This window comes from Artibeus jamaicensis, unplaced genomic scaffold (assembly GCF_021234435.1).
Source record: "Artibeus jamaicensis isolate MK-2021 breed Jamaican fruit bat unplaced genomic scaffold, CSHL_Jam_final contig_859, whole genome shotgun sequence".
NCBI lineage: Eukaryota > Metazoa > Chordata > Mammalia > Chiroptera > Phyllostomidae > Artibeus > Artibeus jamaicensis.
Genome location: NW_026521989.1, coordinates 1,608,421 through 1,635,208, shown reverse-complemented (window position 1 = coordinate 1,635,208; position 26,788 = coordinate 1,608,421). Strand labels below are relative to the sequence as shown.

At 46.3% G+C, this 26,788-nt stretch overlaps 1 protein-coding gene across 4 annotated transcripts in view; it reads right to left on the bottom strand.

The window, feature by feature from the left end:
• NLGN4X (neuroligin 4 X-linked) overlaps positions 1 to 26,788 on the bottom strand; it is a 221,136-nt gene that overhangs the window by 87,448 nt on the left and 106,900 nt on the right. For 2 of the 4 annotated variants that reach the window (XM_037157559.2, XM_053673441.1), the window contains exons 5-6: positions 5,371 to 5,430; positions 2,127 to 2,279 (exon numbers count right to left, since the gene is read on the bottom strand). The exons of 1 other annotated variant lie outside the window; for it this stretch is intronic. In XM_037157559.2, coding sequence (XP_037013454.2) covers positions 2,127 to 2,279; positions 5,371 to 5,430 — 213 coding nt within the window. The remainder of the gene's footprint in view (positions 1 to 2,126; positions 2,280 to 5,370; positions 5,431 to 26,788) is intronic. One more of the 4 variants, XM_037157560.2, reaches the window with a different exon arrangement.

Genomic DNA, 26,788 nt, shown 5'->3' with positions numbered 1-26,788 from the left:
CTTTGCTTTGCAGTCCAGCACTCAGTCCACTGAGCCACACCAGCCAGGGCTGCATGCTTGACTTTTTGGAGAAAGGCACTCCAACAATGTTTCCACCGTTGGCTCAGCTCCCATCGACTGGTCCCCCACAGCGATCACTGGAACGAACACCCGGTGTCCAGTGCACCATTTCATCTGATGATGACTTACAGATCTAAAGGCAGAGCATCCCAGGAATAATCTGGAGACGCATCATAATGATTTCCCGAAAGCCTGTGGTGGATGGGGGCTAACCAGCTCGCAAAGGGACGGTGGCAAAGGCAAGATCGGAGAAAGAAAGAAGCGGAGTCACCTTCCGCAGCCTCTATCAGGGCCCACTTCACTCCCTCAAATAAAAGGGGGTCTGTGGCCTCCTGAAGAAGTTCCACCGAATGTAAATAGAGGGGCACAGAGGCACTGAATGGCTCCTTTTATCTCTCTGCTTCCCGTCACCCTCCACGCCTCCCCAGGACCCTTCCTCTAACTCTCCACAGCAAAATGTACACGTAAGTCTTTTTCCCTGAGAGTAGCTGTAAAACCAAGCTTTCTCTCTCTCTCTAAACAACTAGCTAAGGGCTTCCAAACTGCTACATCCTGCTTCAAGATAAACCCTTAATTCTCCGGTGAGCCAAATGCATAAGAGATAACTTTGTAGAGCTGCGTAGCAGAGTTTGGCATAAGAGGGGAGGAATCGATTTCTTTTGAAATCTACCCTTTTAAGGCACATTCACCCATCACGCACAGGGAAGAAATGTGCTGTGATATCTCCAAAGCAAGACGCTGGGCCGTGCCCAGTTCTTTCATTCTGAGAACAGCTCCGCTTACTCTGGACTGGGGAACATACTGCCCCCTTTGACAGGCACAGGAGGGGGCCCAGCGGGCTGCTTCCTCCCTCCCCACCTCTCTCTTAGAATGGACCTTTTGTCAAAGATCAGAAAACACGATTTCCTGTTTTCAGCAGGAGTGGCCAGAGGCAGCAGCCAGAAGTCGCTGAATAAAAATGCTCCAAATGGCTGACTGTCATCACTTTGTGAAATTAAGTAAAATTATTCCACAAAGATCTGGCTCATGCAACCCATGGGAAAAAGAAAACGAAAGAGCATCAGGCAAGGGGAGGGCTCTCGAGTGGAACACTTTGTTTCTCTTAAAAACCAAGAGGGAATTCCGAGTATTTTGCAGACACTGCACAAGGCACCACTTTGCATGGCAAACATCCGGGGAGTTGGGGGTGGTGTTCACTTATTTCCACATTAGAAAGGCATTTCTACAACTCAAGACCTTCTACTGTCTTTCATAAGTAGATGGAAAATAAAACTCAAAATCAAAACATCAAGAGGAAAATAAAATGTTGGTAACATTTGTCCTTTTGGAGGGAACACGTTCAGTCGCATTTCTCTTTGACGTAGCTCCATTCATCTCTGTTATTTTATTGTTGACGTCACCCCACACGGGGCAGACACATCTCACGCTCAGACACCACGCTGCATGTTTGCCTCGAAAACAGACGTAGCTCCTTAGGTCAAGGGGTATTTTATGCACGAGATACACAACCCGACAGGAAAAGCCACTGAAGGCAAACCTTAAACGATGCCTCCCAAAATGCATTTTCCAATATCCAGCTGGAGAAAAACGGATTACACAGCAAAACAACAACTGTGCTTCTTGACTATCCTCTCGCACTGAGCCAATCTGCTATCACCTCTAATCATAAAATGGTATATAAAAGACAAGTAAGAGTTAACCTGTATTATCGGCAGAAAGAATGATGCTGCAAACACGTTGCAGTTCTAGGAAGCTCAAACACAAACAAACAATCCACTAAAAAAAAAAAAGATTAAGCCAAGGATTTTTTTTTCCCCAACGCACAACAAACAACACCTCTACACAACTCCCAAAGAAAGCGACCATCTGCGGCCACCGTCAACTGCTGTCACGTCATCACCCATGACCAAGTGTAGGGTCACACACAGAACATCCCACCCCGTGCCCTGGGAAAGTACTAAAAGGAGCAAACAGATTCACTGGGAAGCAGAACTTCCTGGCAACCATGGTGCCGCCACGGCCAACAGTCGCCGCAACAGAGAGAGCAGAACGCCTTGCGGACTCACCCAAGATCCCCAGGCGGTAGTTCACGGTGATGACGATCACGTTGCCGTAACTGGCCAGGATGCTCCCGTCTATGATGTTGCCGGTCCCTTCCATGTAGGAGCCGCCGTGGATGTAGACCATGACGGGCTTCTTGCTGCTCTGATCATGGATGTCTGGCAAGAAAGGGGAAGTGGGGGGACACCATAAAGAACCACGCCGATGAACGGATGCTCCACCCCCGACAGCGGGCACTCCTTACCCTCCTCCCTGCCTTTGGCTTGACTCAAACCCTTCTCTGCATTTAAATCACAGATGCCGTGATAGGGCTACCTAGGCAAAAATGGTCCATGTTACTGCATTTCCCACTTGCAGAAATGGTATTTTGAGAGGCATACTGACATCTGAATACGTGTGTTTCTGCATACATCGAAGACACTCAAAAATGAAGGATTTAGATGAAATATGGTATTCTCTAAATAGTGCTCGCGCCCTAAAGGGTGACTGAAGTTGAAGAAGCTCAAGGCATTCATTACGAAACATATTTTTTTTTTATCTCCTAAGGGTGAAATCAGCGTGAAAGCTGCCATTTACTTTTACTGTAACTGCCGCCTTTGGTCAAAGGTGAGCTTCGTGGGACAGCAGTGAATCTAGAAAATGTCACCACGGCAAAACGATAAAAAGTAAATAAATGGCTAAAAAAATGATCAACAGCACAGAACGGTGTAAAAACAAAAAGCATATCAAACCAAGAAAAGATGTCTGAGCACATGTTTTTGCTCTTGGTGACTGACTGAGTGTAAGATGCCAACACATTTAAGTGATAAAAGGAAAAAGAGATGAAATAAAAATAGCCCAAGATTGCAACCTCCAGACAAAATAACTGAAAAGCTCTCTCTGTATTTTCCCGGGGAATGTAAACTCCTGCTGTAATTTGCCACCAATGTGGTAATGACTTTGTTAGTTGATTGGGCAATGATGGGGAAGCAGCATTTTTGCAAGGGTCTGTGAGGATCGAGCCTGCTTTAGGGAAGTGCAGGATGAAAACCCAAACGCTTAGTGGGACATCATCCTGTGGCCTTATTTTCCTTTTCACATTTGAGACATCTGACCGCAATCATAATTATTTCTGGAGACACACCCACATATATATGTGTATGTGTGTCTGTATAAATAAATCCCTGATATACCCGTTACCAAAAGAAAATCAAATGTACCTCAGGGCATTTATTTTCACTTCTTGTTTTGTCTTGATTCATCAAGACACTTCCCCAAGATCAGAAAGACATTTCAAGGAAATGAGCCGCCCTCCATTGGATCCCGTGAATTACCACGATCATCTCAAAATGAGCTCCTTAATATATAAAGAGTCTGGAAGGTTCCAGAAACCCACCGGTCACAGTCAAGTACACAAAACCAGTGTCAACGCTGCCCTCAGTTACATCCACAGCTGAAGGACAATTTTCTCATACGCAATTCAGGTAGAAAGGAAAAACGCTTTGTCCATGATTTATTCATCCTGCTTTTTAAATAAACCGAGCACTAGAGTGCTCGGTGTTGGGTACGGTGCCGGCTCTCTCTCTGGCCCTTGGCTCGCCTTTATTTAGTAAACTTTCACGGGCTGTTGGCTACTTTGCTTCGGAAAAGGGAAAAGGTGAGGTTTTGACAACCTGCTTCCAGGGCTTTCCTCAGAGAGAATGTTCGGTTAACATCGCTCACCTCCCAAGACACAGAGAACAAGATTCTCTTGAACTTGAGGGCGTCAAGGGCCAGATGCCGTGTTAATTCAAAGCCTAACGAAGCTGTCTTACGTGAGTCATGGAAAACAGACTCCAGCGATCCATGGAAATACACTAAGAACAGAACAGAGCTCAATGCAAACGAAACCCCTAGACTGTGTACGATGACCAGAAGGAGGAATTGGTTTGGTTTGGTTTTTTAAAACTCAGGGTCTGGCAGAAGTAACGCCTGCCTGAGTGTGGCTAGTAGGATAGTAATATACGGATAATAACTGACAGTTTTAATTGGAACATTTGAACTAAAGTGTCATAGGGTGCTGTTCTCCTCGGTGTGATATTGTTCTGTTGCAGAACGACATGCTAATCATTTTGCGAGAAAAGGTTTTGTCCTTTGTGCCAACCCCTGTATTTTTATTTGAGTACCTACAAGAGTGCAGGCGCCAAACTGCGGGCTGGCTGTTGAATGAAGTGCAGAATGAGACATTCCACGGCCCACAGAATAGATTTCTTATCTCTTCTCTTCAGGTACCGCCGATATGGAGAGCTCAGGTGAAATAGTAATAATTTAAATTGTCTCTCAGCCCGAGAGGCACAGGTTCCTGCTGGGCCTTCCTCCGTTTAGGAGAAAGAGGAGGGTGTGAGTTTTTTAGATTGTAGGGTGGTGGGCCACTTAGATGTCTCTGTCATCGTTTTTTTAACAAAATCAATTTCGTTCTGGTGGGTAATTTGTCAAGCATGTAGGGATCCTTCGAGAAACTTTCCGTTAGAAACATAGGAAACTTTTTTTTTTTTTTCCGACGAAAATGTTTAGAAAGCAGCCAGGGTATAAAAGTAAAATACATAGAACTAGATTTTTTTTTTCACTTCTTGAGTATGTCTACCTTTTTTTTCTTTAAATGATGCTAAAGGCCATCCTTAAAGAATCAACAGCATCTCGTTCAATAATAATACACTTTTTCATGTATTTCACTGTGAACCAGAGAAGAGTCTTGGAAACCTGGTTTGGAATCAGTAAGTTTGAAAAACAAACAAAAACGGACACGCCAGCCACCCCAAAAAAGTGCCACAGAGGTGTCCCACGGAGCTCGGCAGATCACAGACGGAATTAAGACCAAAGGTCCAAAATACAACATCAATGCACAAAATAACATTTGGGAGGAAGAAAAGAAAGAATACATGCATGTTTTGAAAGTTCATCTCCTCTTCTCGTGACCAACACAAAAAAAGAAAAAAGAAAAAAAGAAAGGAAAAGAAAAAGTGACCTTGTTTGTAAATCACCTCTGGTTATTCAGTTCATATTTACAAACAATGCGGATACTTCTTTTGCAGGCACGGTGAGGAATATACCACCATCGGGATGGAAAACGACTGGTTTCCGTAAACAAGAAGAAAATAAAAGAAGCACGCCAGAGTGTCCTCACTCCAAGTCAAGGGAGGAAAAACAGGTTGAAAGGAAAAAGAAAAAAAAAGAGAGAGAGAGATCGAATCATGCATCAGGGCCGAGGTTTGAAAAACCAAAAAAAAATACCTTCATCTTCACCTCCGTCATTACTGGTGATCTCATCTGCGTGTTTCTTTGTGTTGGCTCCTGGGGTCATATTGCGAAGGAAAATAAAGGGGAAAAAGAATTCAAAAACAACAGGTTTGCAAAAAATTCAGGAGAGACAGAGAGAGATACCACCCAGTAAAAGAAAAAAAATGCCATACAAAAAGTGAAAATCTGTTACAGCTGGATTTCAGAAAAATCAAATTGGGTGATGCAAGATGCACAGAAACATAAAAGATGTCAAGAAGAACCAAGTCAAAATGTCATTTTCAAAAAATATTGGATATCCTGTGAAAATGCAGTTTGGGGTTAAAATGAGACTACTGCAAAAAAAAAAAGCTAATGTGAGTTTAAGAAAAAAAAACAAAATTAAATTGTTCAAGAAGAGACTTCCCACATTCTTAAAAGAAAGGCATATAAAGTGCTCAATGCCTCTCTCATTTTACCTGTTATAATTTAGATGAGTTTTCGAAATATCTCACACACTCTGGTTAGGGAATTCCATGATGTACCAAAAAAAAACCCATTTAAACAATACACATGAAATCATTTTCATAAAAGCATCTGACAACTGACATCAGTTTCATGCATAAGAACATAAAAATACATCATTTCCAGTAAAAGTCATAAATGTTTCTGGTCCACTGAGATCTTGGCCACAGCAATAACACACTGTGCTCCAACTTAAAAAACAAAGACTTGCGATAAGTATTTCTTAAGATAAAATGCTATGAAGAGTGCTTTTTGCGTTTGAAACACTTATGCAGTATGACTAAAAGCTGACCGTTATTTGAATTGTGGAGAGCAAATAAGTAAGTGAAGCCACCTACCTTGATCCCTCCATCAGAAGCGACAGAGGAGTTTCCGTGGAGACAGAAGTGGGGAGCACGCCTGAACCACAACCAGGACTCCCCTACTCATTCTGCACACAGCACATCATTTAGGGGTTTCCTATTTTCCAGATACAAGGGGCCAAGCGTTGACTATCACTTGAATTGGTGAGTCCCTTGGTTCTGCTATCTTGTTACAGACAGACATATCCAAGAATGCACATCCCGTTACCCAATTCCTGTCACTTGAACTGTCTCCACCCATGACAGTGGCCCTGGCCTTCCTGCTAGGATATGTGGGTTGGGGGGAGACAGGAAATAGCAAGGGTCACCCAGAACCCCTGACTTTGACACCATTCCTCAGCTCTCCCCAAGTCCAAAGACCTCCGACGTGTTTTGAAACCAAGATTTTCCATTGCTATCTGCAGGGGTCCGGTAAGGGCTGAGTGGCATCTATTTCTGGTGAGTATGTACCTGTGCACGGGCAGATCTGGGTAGGGAGGAATCCTGCTTCTTTGTGTTTGCTGGTTTCTGGAAGTTTCCATATGCTCACTGTAGACAACTGCAAACCACCGCCATGAGACTATTGAAGAGGAAGCTGGGATACTACTGTGTTAATCTAGTGACCTCATGCGCTTGCCACCAAACCCAGTCATGGGCAGGAATCCTACTGCATTAAATAGTGTAAAATCAACTTAAAAACTCCATCATATTAGCTTCACAGACATTAGGGTCCTTTTGCTCAGGGTGTATCAGGATGAGATCTATTTCAAAGCCATCTTTGTACACCAAATTTCCAGCTGCATTGGATTAGAAAAAAAAACACCTAAAAAGATAACTTGCTTAGAGAAATAGACAACATGGATAATACAACTAAACTATCGGTGTTGGAAAGTAGTCTTCATTTTTCAAAAAAAAAAATTTAATGCCTCCAATGCGGAAGATTCTTTTTAACGTTTTTCTGGAAATAAGTCCCCTCTTTTATTCAAACACAAGAGACAGTAGAGAGATCAAAGATGGAGTCAAAAGACATGGGTGAGGAGACAAGAATGCGTTTCCCGAATAAGCCAGTTCTCACCCAGAAAAGCGTGGTTTTGAACAGTGACCCCCTCTCCTGGAAAGGGGCAGTTGGGAGAACGGATACAACGCAAGAACACTCGGACCCGGGATTGGAGTCCCCTTCCCAGGATGCTGTCCTGATACGGGGCCTTCCTCGTCACCCTCTCATTAACAGTGCCCTCCCCTTCCTCCCCGCAGCCGGGGGCACAGAGGCATGACCGCTGCTGGCCTGGCTCACACCAAACAAAGGCCGTTCTGCCAGGCCCAGGGTCAACCAAGTGTCACGGTCTTTCCCACAACCCCGCTCACCATCAGTGCCCAAAATGTGAGTAATTTGAAATATGTCTGGGGGCCGACAAGACCTCCCGAGTGAGTGGACGAAAATGTTCTCAAGACGGACAATGTGGGTACCGTGTTCATGACATCACTGATAATCCGTCCAGGCTAATCTCTACCAGATTCCTCGGTGATTTTGAAGGACGTCACAGCCCTGGCTGGGTAGTCCAGTGAATTAGAGCATGGCCCCAGTGCGCCAAGGTTGCAGGTTCGAACCCCGGTCAGGGCACAGACCAGTACCAACCAAAGCATGCATCAGTAAATGGAACAACAAATCGATGTTTCCCTCTCTCTCAAATCAATAAATTTTTTTAAATGTCCAATACCTTCACAGAGGTATAATTTACATGATCACAAAATCAACTCACTGAGGCACACAACTGCGGGTCTCTCTTACACACTTTCTGTCTCTTCACAGATTGGCCATGGCTGAGCATGTCATATAAATAGATTCACACACTATGTGGTAGCTTGTGGCTGCCTTCTTTCAGCTAGCAAAATGTCCCCAAAGTCTGCCCGTGTTGTAGCGTGTACCCAGGACTTCCTCTGCGTGCGTGTGAGTGAATACCACGCTACTGTTTGGATTCACCACGTTTTGCTTATCTGTTCATCTGCCGATGGCCACTTTCTTGCTTTTTTGCCTTTGCATTTTTTGTGCTGTTTCCAAGGGGTGGCTACTATAAATAATTCCACGATAAACATTTGCATAGGACTCTTTTCCCTGGATGTGTATGTTCATTCCCTTTGGATTGAAATCGGGGAGTGCAACAGCTATTTAATAGGGCTAATTTCTGTCTCATACGTGAAGACACCGCCAAGCTGGTTTCCAAACGAGTCCCAGCACCGGACATTTCCCACCAGCCTTGCGAAAGGGTGCCAATTCCTGTCCCTCCTAGCCAAGACCGGTCATTATCTTTTTGATGATACTCGTCCTAACGCGTGCGAAATGGCTTCTCCCGTGGTTTTAATGTGCACTTGGCTAATGAATAATGATACGGAGCATTTTCTCATGGATCACCCGCTTTGTCCGTTCAAACGTTTAGCCCCTCTTGTAAACCTTCCCCTGAGGATATGCTGGTTGGCTTTAGAGAGAAAGAATGGGAAGTTGGCGGGAGAGAGAGAGAGAGACAGAGAATCAGTGATGTGAGAAACATCAATCTATCGCCTGTTGCCTCCTGTATGCGCCCTGACTGGGGATGGTACCCGCAAACTTTTAGAGCATAGGCTGGCACTCCAACCCACTCAGCCACCCAGCCAGGACCATTTTGCCCATTTTAAACATTATGTTCTTTGTTTCTTATTATTGAATGGTAAAAGTTCCGTATGTTTTTTTAGATACAAGTCTTTTAGCAGAACTATAGTGTACAAGAATATGAAGCTCCAGTTGACTCAGCCGCAACATGGGAAAACCCTCACTTTTGTTCCTCCCTGAATTGTTTTCACACTCGGGGAAAACCAACACTCTGCCTCTCTGCGAGCTGGTTTTTGTTTGTTTGTTTACTTTGTCCCGTAGGTTCCGCCCACGAGTGAAATTGTACGGTGTCTGTCTTTCTCTGCCTGGCTTACTGCACTGAGCAGAAGCCCCCGGGGTCCACCCTGCTGCCCCCCCCCCCCGTTGCATCTCTGACTCTGACGACATATCGATGAATGTGTTTCTGTTGATTGGGACGGTCGGTCGCCGGGGAGCAGAGCTTGGGAGGAGGGTGTAGGAGGTGACAAGATTCAAAACAATAGTTTGGCAGTTAGAAAATGGTCACAGGGATGTGAAATCCATCACAGGGAACACGCCCAATAATATTCCACTGATGTGCATGGGGCCAGGTGAGGACAAGAGGGGAATCATTTCATAAGGTACATACTTGCGTAGCCACTTGGCCGTACCTCCAAAACTAACATAATATTGCATGTTCGCTGTACTTGAAAAATTAAAAATACGTATTTAAAAAAAGGAAGCCCGCTGACTGTAAATGCATGGGTTTGTTTGTGGACTCTGGTTATATTCCTCCGTTGACTCTGTACTTCTACCCACATAAGTACCCTACTGTCTTGGTTACAGAAACTTACAGAACCTTTTACAACAGAGAAAGTGCCGTGTTCCCTCATCCCTCTGCTTTTTTAGAGAATAGACTCTGCCATTTCTGGAATCTCTGCCTCTCGCGGCAAATTTCCAGACCAGCTTGTGGACAGAAGCAGAGTCACCTGCCGGGATTCGTCTAGAAATTATTTGCCAAGCCCCAATTTTAAATTAATTTTAAATAGCAGAGCCTGACCCAGAACCGCAATTAGACAGTGCCTCTAATTCTCTCTGTGTATTTAAACTGTCACCCTTTTGTTCTGTTTTAATAAGCCACGGCTGTATTTGTCCTGGCAAATAAAACCACTGAAGTGGCCTGAAATCCAGCCGACTTATGGTATCGCACCTGGTACCAATCGAGAATCAGGTAAATGCGGGAATGATGTCACACACGGAAACCCGTGAAAGCGTTTTGCTCAGCCCAGGCAGGCTGTCTCTTTCCTCCCTGCCCCTCCAAGGTGCAAGCCTTCCCCGCAAAATGCCAGAAAAATGTTCCTCTATATCTTACAGTTAGCCTCTCCCACGGGGGAAGTGGCTTTCAATATGAAAGGGAACACCTGAGTAACTTCAAGCAAACGTACGGGCATGCCGTAATTAAAACCTAAATGTGATTCTACAAATGAAAGGTCTCCATGCTTTGGATCTGCAGAAATGTCCGTCGTGTGTTCATGCCTTTCTTTCTGGTGCTTGCCATACACCACTTTCAAACGTCACAGCCCAGAAAGCCAAGCGTTGTCTGCTGAACGTCACAGGAAACTGTCTGTGGGAAACTCGGAACAGCAATTTTAAATCTGTTGCTATTAGCAGACAGTGTCCGCTGCTTGTTATGTATACAGGGTGGGCAAAAGCGGGTGCGAAGCTGTGAGTGGGCGAAACACAGACTTTATGCTTGTATTATTATTTATTAATTATTGTACAATTTTGCCCCCCGCCCCGTACATAAGGAAATTACGAAATAAATACCTGGAATAGTGCTACGGAGGTACATGACCCACATAGGACAAAATAAACCAAGAGAACACCAAACACCTTACAATTATTCCTCTTAATATGAGATACCACATCCAGTACGTGCTTAGTAGTTCACGTTTATTTTGACTCTTCGAGGGGAAATTTCCAAGTTCAATGTTGCCCCCTGATCTTCGTTACAAGGGAGCATCTAAGTCAAAGAGATTATTTTCGATGCAGAAGATGCCACATATTGGCCTGGGGGGAAAGAAATGTTTCCTTAACCGCCACAGATGCGTGTGTGACTGATCAGTTTGTCCCTGACTCCGGAAGAACAGTTCCTTCACCTTCTAATCAATACTGGGAGGAGACCAGTAAGCACTCACATTATCTGGGGTCAAGAGCGGTAGAGCAGGGAAGGGACCCCATCTCTTCCAGAGGATGATGACCCAGAGGATGCTTCCTCTGTTACCTCTCCACCTAGACAACTCGCTGTACCTGGGAGAGACACCCCTGACACATACAGACACTTCAGTGAACTTTCTAACTCCCTGTCACATCTGGCTGGACTCATGTGGACCCTGCCATGGGTCAGTCCATCCCTGCAGGGGAACCGCGAGAACCTGTCAGGAAGGTCGAGGTCTGGAAGGAACCAGGAGAGTGGACCTACTGTGGCATTGTTTGTTCTGAAATCAGAACATTTGGCCAAGGCTCGGTGTCAGTCTGAGGAAAAATGAAGAAGGTGGGGAAGCCTTCCTACTCAACAGAGAGGCATTAGTGAAACCAGCCCTTGGAGACAGAGATGTTTTTCCCCAGGTGGGGTGCTGGAGGTGGTGAAGGGCCTGTTTTATTTTTCACTTAATACTTCTACTTATTTTCACAATAACAGTTGTTCATTTTTCAACCACAGATGTACTTGCACTGGCAGAATAGAACATACAACGTTTGGTCTTGGGAGAGAGAAGCTCAGTAGAGGGCCTTGCTTTCTCTAAGGTGATCCGCAGAGAATTCCGCTTTGAAAACATTCCAGAAAGTTATCCCTGTGTTTAAAGGCTTAGAATTGCTGACCAACCCGTAGTTTGCCGTGTCGAATGCACTGTTTTTGCTCAAATTTTTGAGGGAAAAATAAGAGTGCACAATATACACGGGAATAACGATTATATACCATGGGTATAATAATCCCACGTACAAATCACTCAGAAAGGTGGGTGCGCATTATATATGGCAAAAAAAACAGGACAAAAGGGGTGGGTTTGGGTTCAGAAGGCCAGGATTCCCCTCAGATGAACCCTGGATTTGTGACCCCCCCAAACTCACCAGCTCCAAGGCAGAGTTATGTCTCCCACCAGCCACGAAACATAAAAACTACTCACACAACAAACACACACTCTTCTATGAACTAGTCTCTTCAGTGGGCGGAGCAAATCAAATGTTGCCTTCTCTTGTTTTGACTTTCAGAACAGATAGCCGATTGTAATTTATCATTACTTAATTTTCTGGGGCCGTCATTTCGGGGAAATTGCAGGCATGCATTTGTGATTATACGGTGGCACCGAGGTGTGGGTCTTTCCAATTTTCCCATCGCTCAAAAATGTTTCACGGTGATAATGAAAATAACGGAGTTGTTTTTTTTTTAAGGGCGTTATATTTTCTTCTTCTTCTCTGGCTGGCTTTGGAAGGCAGACCTGAGAGAAAACGTGAATGATAGTTTTCTTGTTGTGCTGGAATTAGGAAGAATTGATTTTGTACTTTGCCAGGAATCAAATAAATGTGAAGTTTTATAGGTTTCTGATATGTGGCTGTGATTCTTATTAAAATCGCAGGGCGCTGCATTGTTTGACATTAACATTTCTCTCTGCTGTAAATTTTGTTACTGAAATGTTTGTGTTCTCAGGAATAAAAGACAAATCCTATTAGATTTACATGGGTTTCTCCCATTTTTATCAGGATTTTTGGCTGATAGAATATATTAGCTCCCTCAACCATCTCTGAAGCCTGAGATTAAATCACCATGTATTTAAAAACTGGAACTAATTTCATCTTAGATTCCAATAGACATTCCTCCCACATCTTCATATAGAAAACTCATGTTGGAAATGAAACCGGCTTTCATTTGTTCTGAGACGCAGCTTCCGGAATGTTGTGTTCACACACACACACACACACACACACACGTACACAAAAGGAACCTCTGTAGATAGACATGTTCTCCTACGTGTCGTCATATCCAGTTTTGTCAATGTTAGCATCTAATATTACTCGGGCACTTTTGTTACAAGTGTGTGAGTCAATAATGAAATACGATAAGGAACCGAAGTCCGTATTTTATTCAGATCTCCGAGCGTGTACCTAATGTCTTTGTTTTCTCCTCCCCAACACCACGTTCCCTGTTACTTGTCGTGCCTCACGAGGCTCCCGTTGGCTGTGACAACTTCTCGGACTGGCTTTGTTGCTCCTGACCCAGGCGGGCAGAGGGAGTGCTCCCCCCAGGCACTTGGGAGAGTACCCCACAATCCGGGCTCTGGTGACGAGACTGTCAGGCAGTGAGGTCACACAGGTAACGTGCTTCCCCATGACGCTATCTGAGGGGTGCATCATTGCCATGGGACATATCCTGGCTCACGTGGATCTTGCACACCTGGCTTGGGTGTGCTTGTCCGAATTCTCCACTGAGAAGTCGCTCTTTGTCTTCCCCACTGCTCCCATATTACCCCTTTTGGAAGGAAGTTGGTGGGCACCGGCAAACCTGGCGAGTGGGCTTTAATGCACCATGACTGTGGAGGGCAAGATCAGGATAAATTACTCAGAGCGCTCCTGCAAGCTGGATTTGTCTTGTCTTTCCCATGGCTCTGGGACAACCATGTCACCCCATTTCCCAAGACATGCACAGCTCCATGCCTGCATCCTACAACATGGTAAAATTTTCAGATGCGATTGAGATGATAATCCAATGACCTTAAAATAAGGAAATTATCCTGGATAACCCAGGTGGCACACATATACAGTATTTTTGCTGTGTATACTAAGCATTCACGTTTTTGGCCCAAACGTGCAGGGAAAAAAATGTTCCATTTTTTCTAATTCAATTTTATATTTATAGGTAAAACCAAGTATGGTATTCCAGGGTATTATTTTGTATATGACTATCGGTATTGCTTTCTAGAGCTATGCTTTGAATGCATAAGCAGAAATAAAATGATTGAAAACACGTCTACGTATACAGAATTAATACTACTTATGTAGAAGGCAGATCCTTACTTTTCCCCTCAAAAATTTGGGCAAAAAAAAGTGGCCGTTATACACACAATACAGCAACACCAGAGTCTTTCAGATGGAAAAAGGGTGTCAGGAAAACACCAGCAGCCTCAAACCCAGAATGGGAAATAAGACACGGCTGGACATGTCTGTGGATGGAGGAAGGGGCCTTGATCCCACGAATTTGGGCAGCGTCTATAAACAGAAAATGAACAGGAGTGGGTTTCTTCCCCATCCTCCCAAAGGGACTTGGTGCTATGGAGGCTGATTTGACCCCCATGAGGGCCGTTTGGGAATTCCGACCTGCAAAATGGTAAGACCATCCTGCACTGTTCTGAGCCAGGAACCAAGTGGTCCTTTGTCAGGTACCAGAGGAAACCTATATCCTGTTGACTTAAAAATGTAGCCATCGGTGCCCACATGGGGTGATGAGTGTTAACACTGTGCCAGAGTTGTAATCCAGTCCTTTCTTCTGTCCGTCAGTCTGTTCTGGCTTTGTCCCGACAGGGTGCTCTTACTGGGCTTCCAGGTCCCTGCCTCACACCGTCCTCACGGTGCTGTGTTTTGGGGTTTTGTTTTCGGTTAGTTCGGCTACCACCTCATTACTTTCTGACGCTGCAAAAACCCATAGGATCCTCTTCCACATTTCTTGCCCCATTTTTAAAGGTGGATAATTCTCAGAGTTGCGTTCCTTCTAGCTCACACCGGCATTTTATAGGCTAAGGAGCTGAAGGAGCTAACACGAGGGGGACTTGCCTACATGAAGCAAAAAATAAATGAAGTCGGTGAACCTCCCAGTGTTTAAGTAATAGTCTCCCCACTGCCCAATTGTGTTTATATATAATCCATGACAACAGAAGAGAGAGACTGCAAATCGCTCCTCGACTCTTTCCTACAACTCGTCACGCTTCCCACTCCCCCAGCTCTTACGTCACTAGAAGTTCCTCATAACTCAATTGTACTGCTCACTGATTACTCACAGGGCAGGGCTCCCAATTTCTTGCATCCCCCGTAAAAACTAACACGCATCAGAAAGTGTGTGCACGCCTGCGGGACCGATGAGACCTCCACAAGCAAGCAAAGAAAGGTGAGGTCACTCGGTCCAGGATTTCAAGTTGCCACCATGTTCGGATTTACAATGACAATCGTAACACGCGGTGCACCATTTTAGCAAACGTCATTTTATGCAAGGTGGTAGGTTCGTCTCTGGCATGATGATTCTGTTTCACTCCCCCAAATAAATTATAAAACACAGAGATATATATTCCTCAGACTATGTGCTAAGACATTTGGTCTAATAAACCAAAGAAAAAGTATTCTTCAGTAACTCCATAGAGGAGGAGGAAAATGCGAGTTCGGGGAAAAGGCATGAGCTTGGAGTTGGGAATTTCTGTTTCAAAAGAGAGATGGAACTGCAGGAGTAATCGGATAATGCAGAGAGCCCTTTTTCTATGGGGCTGGGTTTCCTAATCACCAGACGATTTAGCAAGGACAGCCCCTTGTTGGAGGAAAACAGAGACACTGAACTTGAAGAAGCCCCACGAGTTTTGAATACAACCATTAGCAATACACAGGTTTTTCAGCTATTGCAAGCCACTCCCCTCCCCAACACCAGACTCAAAACCCTGACCTAACGCTGAAATCAGAATATAGGACCCAGCTTTGCTAAACCCATGCCGATGATCGCCAGTTTGCCTCGATTTCAACATTCTGGTATATTTGCATTAGCCGTGTATTGCTTCCGAAACCAATACCATGCAGAGATTGTAGGATGGGATTTCCTTTAATATCAGGGTTTAATCCGGTATGCTTAATGACTCTAAGCCAATCCATTCATTCTATTGTAAGTCCATAAAAGCATTTGCTTCAGGCCAAGACGGAAGCTTAACTCCTCTCCAGGTGTTTGCAGACTTAGGCTCAAGGAGCACCATGTGTAAAAGCGCGTTATCTTTGCCACCTTCCTGATTTCATTTCATCGGTAATTACATGCCATTTCAGGTATTTATAACAATCTCTCCAGGTTATGGATTTTGGTCTTTATTGTTATTACTTTCTGTTGCATACATGGGGAACAGCTAAATAAAGGTTAGAAGAGTTGGCACACAAAGAGTTTGTAAGCAAGTGGTACATGCGGTTAATATACGTTCAAACACAGCAGCCCTTTCCCAGGAAAACCCACTGTTCCTCCCAAGGTCGAACCTGCCTGCTGGTCAGTAACCCGTAACCGAACCGCTGTTGGAGATTCCCATAAAACCTCTTCTGTGCATGGTGTGCTCCCTCTCTCTCTCTCTCTCCCCCCCGCCCCCATTTTTTCTTGCTTGATATCATTCTTGAAAATTTTTTATTGAATTTATCAGGGCGACACAGGTTTCCAGTGTACGGGGGCTACAATGCATCACCTGTACGTGGTACTGTGTGCTCACCACACCAAGTCAACTCTCCTTCCCACAGCAAAGATCGGACCCCTTTACCCTCCTCTACCCCCCCACCCCCATTCCCTCTGCTGGTCACACTGCTGTCCTCCGAGTCTCTGATGGTTTTCTTTGCTTAATTAACCCCTCACCTTTATCCACCCAGCCCTTCCGTGAAGCATGGCTTCTGAACCCTTCTGAACAACTTCTGCCTAGGCAGCCTCCTCTGATGCAAATTTCCCAACCAAGGCTCTAGTCTCGAAAACAAAGAGAAAGACGCCAGCGTGACCATGAAGCAGGCACGTCAGAAAACCGAAGGCCGTACCGGGTGCGGTTCTATGAAGACTGTGGAGGATCAAGAGGGAACAGGCTAGTCAGGAACATGTGTATGGGTGTCACCACATTGGGGCTGGCTTTATAATTGTGGTAAATAAATTAGGGAAGCCCTGGCTGGTGTGGCTTGGTGGATTGCAAACCAAAGGGTCACCGGTTCAATTCCCAGTCAGGGCACATGCCTGGGTTGTGGGCCAGGTCCCCAGTAGGGGGCAAGTGAGAGGCAACCACACATGGATGTTTCTCTTCCTCTCTTTCTCTCTCCCTTCCCCTCTCTCTAAAAATAAATAAATAAATAAAATCTTTTAATAAATACATTAGAGAAGAATCAGGGTCCCCCCACCCCCTGCGTGTACCCACCTGTCACAGACAATACATGTCACTTTGTCCAAAGCAAAAAGCCTGGGCAGTACGTTCCTGTCTCAGAAATAACCCCAAGTCCTACGCTTCCATGGACACATTCCAATCCAACCCAACTTAAATCCACCAAAACTGAGAGGGAGAGGGAGGGGTGGTGGGCAGAGCTGGCCGGTGGCACATCGCCGCAGAGGTGAGCAATGTGGGCACAGGCCTGGACATTCAATGTCCTTTTCATACCCTTGGCTCCCACAGGATATCTGAACATGAACTAATACCGAGACTGTCTGAGTAAGAGACAGCACTGCCCAGGGATGAGTATCTCTCTAGAAACTGAGTTTCAGCAAGAGTTAAACAGATGAAGCACCCGTGACGCCCTGCATTTCTCAGGGGCCCCCCACTATTTCTCAGGGGCCGACCCTTGAGTGATGAGGGCTTGCTGGACCATTCAGAAACAAATAAACCTCCCCCGTATCTCTCAGGCCAGCAGACACCTTATCTGGGTCCATCTTGACTTGTTCAAAGACGAGGAAAGAAAAGACGAGAAAAGCAGCGTCTGTGTTACAGGGACTAAAATCGGCAGAGGAGAAAAGGTACCCACAGGGTTGGGAAGACTCCATAAAACCATGGAGATAATAAACGTTTGCCATTTCTCACGGAGCAAGATAAGAGGCAGCAGCATGAAGTGGAGACCGTCTAAGATAGGAAGAAAGAAAAGAATGGAGTGATAACGCAAGATACAAGACATAGCACACGCAGCGGAAAGATTAAAATGTGCACTCACTGGGCGAGAAAAGGCGCAAACAAATATATATATCTTAGCACTGAATTCCAGGCAAGGAGCCACTTATATAGAATGTACCACAGAAAGTCCATCTGTCTGGGGATAGAGAGTACGAACCCACTGCTTGTATATACGTCTGACCATCTTACTGTAAAGATACTTGACAAGGCAACTGCTCTAAGAAAATGGGAACTTCAACAGAAACAAAAAAAGTACACAATTGAGTCCTGAACTTCCATCTACAAACACGGAGAATTCCACTGGTCCCCTCCACCCAGGACAGAGTTCAAACAGCAGCATCGTAAACTGTAAAAGTTGGCGTGAGGAATCCAAACACACTCACATGTCTCTTTCAGAGACCACTTCGACAGGTAACATAAAATAATAAATTTTTGCCCTGGCTGGTGTGGTTCAGTGGCTTTGAGCGCTGGCCTGTGAACCAAAGGGTCACTGGTTTGAGTCCCAGTCAGGGCACATGCCTGGGTTGCCGGCCAGTTTCCCCAGTAGGGGGTGCACAAGAGGCAACCACACATGGGTGTTCATCTCCCTCTCTTTGTGCTTCCCTTCCCCTTTCTCTAAAAATAAATAACTAAAATCTTAAAAAGATAATTACATTTTCACAACAGGAAAACTATGTCATGACCCCATAAAGAATTAGGCTTACTCCGCAAACACTGGCAAGCGTTTATGGGAAGCGTTCATGGGAAGATGATAAGATCTAGGATACTTCAAGGGAACCCTTTCCTACCCCCCGCACCCAATGAGGCCAGGCTCACAATCATGACAGAACTCACAGCCCAGGACAGGGTGTGCCCCTCGAATGTTCATGAAAAGTGGAAGCCGGGAGATAATATCTTCAACACCATTTTTCAAGATATTTTCACACATTCCAGTGGATTTTTTTTTTTGTAAAGGGCTGAGAACTGAAACTATTTCAAAGGAGACAAACCAAGTCACCACGGCATCTGGTTCCCTAACCAGGGGGGACATGTTTAGGTCAGAACCTGAGAGGGAGGCACGAAAGACTTCCTTCTACCGAACCCCCAACGAGGACCATCTGTGTTGACTTTGACATTGGACTCCTGGCTTGTATGGGTTTCAGGCTCCACCCACTTGCTGTCATTGGTTATGGAAGTCGGGGAAATTAATACACTGGGGACTGACCGGTGGGGTGGTGAACACAACCAGAGGCGACCCACGCTGAGTCCCACTCCACCAGAGTCCCCACTGGATGAGCCATGTTGTATGATATTCTTCCTCCGGCAAATACACAGAGCAAGAAATTCCCCTGCTGGCCTCAAAGACGGAAGCAATCACGTGGCCAAGGAACGGTGGGCAGGTACCAGAAACAAAGCTCAGCCCTTCCTGACAGCCAGCAAGATGAAGGGACCCCCCCCCCCCACGTACCAACTGCAAGGGACTCAATTCCACAAACACCCGAGTGAGCTTGGAAGGCCATGAACAGCCAGCCAACACCGTGATTGTGAATCTTTGGGACCCTGAGCCGAGAAAGCTGCCTGGACGTGCCCAGATTCCCAGCCCTCTCAAACGGTAGGGTGATGAATGGACATCATTTTATGAAGCACTGCATTGTGGTAATTTCTTACGCAGGCACAGGACAGGCAGATGGGCCGTGCTTTAAAAGGTTATGCGTGGCCATCTATTCTCCCTCTCTCTGTCTCTTCCCATTCCCAGTTAGGTAGGGCATTTGTTTAGCCAATCCCACGAATTCCATCAAATCCCAGGTACTCTGGATTCTGTTCAGACCCAAGGAAAGGGCACCCGTGAGCACCAGCAGGCCACCCAGAGGCCACCCAGGGACACAGGCATTGAAACCATCCCTGTCTGTTCAAAACACTGTCCAGCTCTGCATGGCACAGTGGGCACGGGCGTGTCCTTGTTTGTCATTATTAATCCTCATTCGAGGATATGTTATTATTGATTTTGGAGGTGGGGGGAAGAGAGAGAGAGAGAGAGAAATAGCGATTGCTGGCCTGGACCAGGGATGGAACCCATGACCTAATAAGCATGTGCCCTGACCGGAACTGAACCCAGAACCCTGTGGTGCACAGGATGATGCTCTAACCAACTGAGCCACCTGGCCAGGGCCTGCGTGTGGTCATCATTGGCACTGAAGTATGTTACATATTCTATGACGTAGCAATGGTTTCAAAGGCAGAACAGAGAAGAGGCCTAGCGGCTGCTGAGTTCATCCTGAGTCTATGTGTACATTGCACATACGTTGTAGACATGTCAATGAATATGATTAATGACACTACCACTGATCAAGTACCGTGTTAGCCTTGGATATCCAATCCCGTCCTGAGACGTGAACTCGGTCACTGCCTGGGTCCCAGCTTTCCATCAGGAGCCTGTGGTCCCCTCCTGCGCCTCTTCCCTTTTCCACTCAATGGCTTTGGAAGTCATGGATTACGAGGGCCCCCCAGGAGGCGCCCCGCTCACTGGGGTGGGCACAGGCCCTGTGATACGGGGGATTCGTTACACAAGCTGCCAAGTCCAGCACAGTGGTCGCTGGAGAGAAGACATTCCCGCCAGGACTGGAGGCTGCCTGCCTGCCTGTCTGTCTGCCAAGCCTGATGATGCCCTTCTGGTCTGTGAGCACAGGGGTCTGGGCCGAGACCACAGGGCTCTGTCACACAGCAGCAGTTATGTCCCTCCTCCAACGGCCTGGGCAGAGAGTGGCAACTCGGGGAAGAGCGGCCGTCCCTCTTCCAGCGGGAGCACTCATCAGGCACTGAGCAGCTGGCGAGCCATTTGCAAGGACCGTGCTGCTCCCCCGGTTCTGCAGTGAACTGGAACTCAACCAGCATGCAGGCGCAGGGTAGAGCAGCCAGGGCGAGCAGACGCTGCCAGGCTCCAAGGGAACTGGGCCAGTGGGTTCCTTGCGGGGGACACAGCTCACAGGCACCCCATAAACGTGGAGGAAAGGGTTCTTTTTCCTCAGGTCGAAGCCCTGTTTTTTCGGGCAGGCGGTGCCCCATTTCTGCCTAGAGAGATGGCAGCAACCCTGATGCACCATGGCTCACGTTCAGCACGATACAGAGGATTTAACAAATGCCAGCACAGTTTAGGAGAGCGTTCCGCCGAGGCAATCCAAATACACTCTGGCTCCACAAGAGAGGAATCGTCCAGGGCTGGTCTGCACACTCCACTCAGGAAGCTTTCAAGGACACAGGTGCTGAAGAAGCCATTCACGTCGGGGATATTCTGTGTCTGTGGGGGGCTCCCACTGCTTGTGGAAGGAAGGGATGACTCCCACCGCCAACCATTGCCATAGGCTTCAACTGTGGTCCACCGGTCACGTCTTTATTATTAACCTACCACAGGGCTGAGAACTGTGGCGTCATTTGCAAAGACAGAGGCCATCTCTAGTAATCAGAGCACTGAGCTATTAAAAACCAGGAGGTCCCATGTGCCACGGCCATGAGTTAGAGAGTCATGACTACTTCCTCCCCCACCTGCAACATCTTTATGGCGGCCACTTAGCAAAGAGAGAGCTAACACACACCCAACAATATTTATTTCTGTCGCCAAATCAGAACCTCCCGTGTACTTTTTGGGGATAACAAGGTTAGTTGCCATGATGCATTTTAATCATGTTCAGCCGAAGATCCAAACACTGGGCTTCCAACTGCCCCTATTCTGCCAACAATACTTTCGGGAGCCTTGACAGGAGAACAAAGGTTTGCATCTGAAAACAGCCGCTTCAAAGGAGCTGAATCCCAACTGTGGATCTGTGCAGGAATTCTACGCTACCTGACACCGCCAAGCCTGCTTTCCTCCGCAGGTGTCCACCGTGGCCGTGTGGGAGTCACCCAAAATCGGCAGCTCTCCAATGGCCACCAGCCCCCTTCATTCATGTCTCAGAAGGATCAGCGGCAACTCTGCCGTTGAAGGTAAACACACGGCACATGGATGCAAAGGGGGGTGGCCAGAACCAGGAAATGCCTGCAGAATCAGGAAAACCCTGCAGCCGCCCCAAGCTCTGAAGGATCTCTCGTTTCTCCTCCCCGCGCCAGCATCTATCTGCCCTGGCCACAGTTTCCGTCTGTCCTTTCCACTCTGGGGTGGATTCTGTTCAGGGCCAACGGCCCGTGGACAATGTGAAGCTCCTGGCATGCCCACATGCTACAAGGCTGCGCGATGGGCGGTGTCATTTTGTCCTCCAAACCCTATTCCTGTTTCATTAAAACCGCAAGGGAGAATCCTGATGCCTTCCGCCAAGATCTGCCATTTCCACTGCACCCGCTCACGCTTTGAGAAGATGGGTAACCGGATCCACATGGTGCTCCGTGACCGAAGAGATTTAAAATCAAAGGAGGCCCGATCAAGGCCGTGCCGATGGCCACTTTTTTGTGTTTTGTTTTGTTTTGTTTGGATTGTGGTGAATGCACCCGAGTGAAGCTCTCTACCACAACTGTATGGAAACAGGTTCACTGGACGGCTCCAGGAATCCTGTGGGCTCTGGAAGGAAACCCCTGCCCAAGAGGAGAGGAGAGAAGCCAACAGCACATTAGCCGCGTTTAGCCAGATGTCACACGCTGGCACGGTCACGACAGTGAAGCAGACTGGGACTGGTCCACTGTGAAGATAGATGCTGTTTATGAGTCACACAGGGCCAGCCTTGGACACAAAATTACAGAAGATTCTCATGAGCAGGAGGGAAAGGACGGTGAGGAAAACCAGCAGAAAGAGAAGGGTGGCTTCTACCACCGAGACACGTCACTGGAAATGACCCCTGCTGGAGAGCAGCAAACTCCTTACCTAGTGGGAGAGAAACGTCAGGGGTGCCATGAATATTTTTTATAGTTGTTTAGTTGATTTTTTGAGAGGGAGAGAGAGAGAAGAAGGGAGACAGAAAGAAAAACATCAATTTGCTGTTCTCTCTTAGTATATATATTTAAAGGTTTTATTTATTTATTTTTAGAGAGATGGGGAAGGTGGGGAGAAAGGAAATGAAACGTCAATGTGTGGTTGCCTCTTGGGCGCCCCCTACCGGGGACCTGGCCCGCAACCCAGGCATGTGCCCTGACTGGGAATCGAACCTGCCATGCTTTGGTTCCCAGGCCTGCACTCAATCCCCTGAGCCATGCCAGCCAGGTGCTGTTCTGCATATTGATGCGTTCATTGGTTGCTTCTTGCCTGTGCCCTGACTGGGCATCAAACCTGCAACCTTGGTGTATTAAGAACAATGTTCCAACCAACTAAGCTATTGAGCCAGGGTGTGCTCTGAATATTTTTAATGACACAGATTTAATGATAGAATGCCGAAAACAAAAGAAAAAAAAAGTGTGAGATAGTTGACACCTAACAGGTACAACAGGCAAGCCATCGACAGTGGTAAGGTAAAAAAAACGTTAGGGGTGTTGGAATAAAGAGACCATGTTGTCCGCAGGATCATACGCAAAACGCAATGTCGGCTGAAAGGACCCTGCGCAGACTGTGTAAGTCACTGGTCTTTGCCTGCACGCGGTGGCCCTGGGGATGGGGCTCTGGAGCCTGGCCCCAGGGAAAGTGATTTGGTTTGCTGGGCAGAGGTGGGGCAATTCCGTGGCATCAGGCTTGCAGGTGACACCTCAGCGCAGATACAGCGTCACAAGCTCTTCTTGGGCACCCACGGCTGAGATGAAAAGACAGACACACGGGGGAGGGGGAGCAGAGTTGGGATGAAAACCTGGAAGGGCCTCCAAAAATGTGGAAGAAGAAAGAGCTAGTGACCGGGAATCGTGCATCACGCAGATCATACTTCTCGGTGCCTTTTCCTATTTAACATCTTTAAAATGCACATGATAGATACATATGGAGAGATCACAGATTTTGTGACTCAATGATTATTGAGGAGAGACCATCGGGCTGATGCATCTCCATTTAAATTCACAGTTCTTGTTTTAATAAAATATACTTCTGATTCTTGACGACCCTGTGTGAGCTCTGAGAAGCATTTATGGCGATTGGACCCTTACAATTAATATAATTTAAGAAACGCAAGCCTTTCTTTCAAAACCAGCAGCGTAAAGAACATGAAGAGTCAACAGTAAAATGCCTCCAGACAAGCTAAAACTATTAAGATTTTAGGGGCTGTCTCAAGTCCCTACCCAGAAAGTTTTGGGGGCATGGACTCAATCGAGTCAGCTTTATGATAGGGGAAGTCAAGAGTTGGAAAATTTTAGTTTTGGGGAATAGTTAATGAGCTTAGCAACAAATGCGCGTAACAAGCTTACTGTTTCAGGAGTTGAAGGCATGACCCACCCTGACTCCAGGAGACCACCAGCAGCTGGACTTCTGCGCCCTAGTAGGGGCTGGGAGCAGGGGAGGAGGTTCCTGAGTCACGAGGTTACAGGGAGAGAGAGACCCAGGACATGGACAAAGACTCACCCAGGACACGCCCAGGACAGGACGCCAGTAGAGAATCACTGGTCAACCAGTGAGAGCCTGCTAGGGAAAACTTCGGGCTGCAGCTTTCATCTGATTCACCTTTTCCCTGAGTTCCAAGTCCCCTCCCTACACATTTCCCTCCTTATAAAAAAGGCTGGCTCTCAATGAAACCCAAGACGGTCCATTAGGGCACAAACCCGTCATCTTCTTCTCCGATTGCTGCTGTCTGAAGAAAGGGCCCCCAGAGATTCAATGTCTGTCTTTGCTAAGTGGGGACAAGCAGTAAAAATGCAGGCTTTTCCAGTTTCCTTTACACAGTGAAACGCGTGTGTAACAAAACGATTTTATAAACACGTGAAGCTCTGGCCAGGTAGCTCAGTGGGTTAGGGAATCTTCCCGTTGCACCAAGGCTGCAGGTTCGATCCCTAGTCAGGGCACACACAAGAATCGATACAATGGACGCATCAACAAGTGGAACAACAAGTCAAAATTTCTTTCTCTCTCTCTCTCCCAAATCAATCAAAAAAATTTAAAAAATTAGAATCCTTTAAAAAAGATGTTACAAACACATGGAAAGTAATCCATATAACTTTTGGCAGAATTTTAAATGTCATAATCATACTGAAGAGGAAAAAAGTCTTTCAGGAAACAATTTCATTCAAATGCGTGTTTGCATACCCAAGTATACGTACATACATACATGTGATTATTACAGCAGCAACAGCTTGGCTATCAAAGAAATGACAGTTTTCATCTCTAAGACAAAATTTTTCATCGTCACCATGTGTTGCAGACAAATGCCTTCAAGATATTCAACTGTATGACTTAGAGCAGAAATATACATTCGCCGAGTTGGCAACATGTGAATCATTAAAACTCCATCAGAGTTAACTCTCTGATCCAAAACCATGGCCCACAGAACAAAACAGTTGTCTCTCTCAATCCTGCTTTTGCTTCTAAATCCCTTCTTGCCTATTTTGCAGGTGCCGAAAAACGACCCACTCATTGTAAGGAATTATTGTTCTTCAGCATATTAAAAGCAAAGGCAATTAGCCCTTTTTAGGGGAAGATGCCTCATATGGTTATATAAAACAATAAAAGACTAATACCAGGCAGTTTCATGCATTACACGTTCATCCATAATTGAAATCATTAAAGATCATTTTAAACTTATGAGGTAAACGATGAGCTATTTTGCATCAGCTGTTTTGTCTCTGTAGGCTACCTGAAATTCTATACCAACGGCACAAGCTGTTTAAGACAAATGACTTAGGTGTAAATGCACAACAGGAGACCCTATGAACCTACCGTGACGCATGTGTTTGCCCCCCGTACGGAAGGAGCCACTGCAGAGCTCGTCCATGAGTAAACCCCCAACTCCTGACCTTGGGTTTACCGGAAGGTTAAGCATGCAGAAACTTCACAGTGAAGAAAACAAACACCAGGAGTGCACATGAGACTATGGATGAGAGCAAACTCGGTTTTGGAATTTGCTCAAATCGAAAATACGCTCCGAAGCAGAGCACTTAGCAATGTGGGCCAGAGTCACCATGGTCTATTTTCGGGCAAATTCCAGGAAGAGAATGGCTACGATGAGAGCTTGGTCGTGGCTGTCCTTCACTTACCCATGAAATGGAAATTCAACTACAATCCCATCCCCCCGAGGATGGGGGGGCTGATACATTCACTGGTGAAGCCAGACCAACTGGCAGCCCCATTCAGGGGAATAAAATCCAACTCCGTTCACCCCAGGGGTGCGGAAACACAGAACATAACGTGGAATTGCCCGGGACAATTGCAGCCCACACAGGTGATGCTTTCCTCACTTTTTCATTATTGTCTAAATCCTGCAATCAGCACGTTAAAAACATCTGTTGCCCTAGCCTCTCCTTGTCTACCCCCCACCCACGGGGCAGTTAATTATACATTCTCCCATTCCCTCATTGCGGTCTCACTACAAGCCTTTCAGCCCCTGATGAATGGCCTCCAAACCCAGGCCATTTTTATAGCCACCGCCTGGCATGCAAGGCCCAACACCGTTTCAACCAATACTTTCTGCGTGGCCGTCATCAGATATCAGGACGCTCCACGGGCTGGAGAGAGACACAGAAATAACATCTTTGACCCAAAATGATGAGAGCTGAAGGCAGCCCCTTATTTACTGAGAAAACACATTTTCCACTGTGTTCGGTTTCCAGAATGTACGCTCTTGCTGTCATATCTTGTTTGCTTTTTCATCCAACGACGTAATTTTTTTTTCCAAGCAGGGCACGAGGATTCTTTACCGAGCCAAGGAATTTCAAGAAAACATCTGCTGGTTGATCCGTCCCTTAACTGAGTAGACAGGTGCTTTCGCCTCACCGGTTCCTGGCAGACATGGAAGAAATGATAAATGTCTTGCCCATGTTGGGGTGACCAGCCAGGTCGGCACTGGCAGGATGCGGAAAGAACATTGCACCCTCATTTCTCTCTCTCTCTCACACGCGGCTCTAGTTTCAAGATCTATACGATGCTCATTTTTTCCTTTCCTTTCTCCAGTTATACCTGTCACGCGTGCTATATTCGTTTCAGATGTACGCCACTGGGATTAGACATTTATATAATTTATGAAGTCATC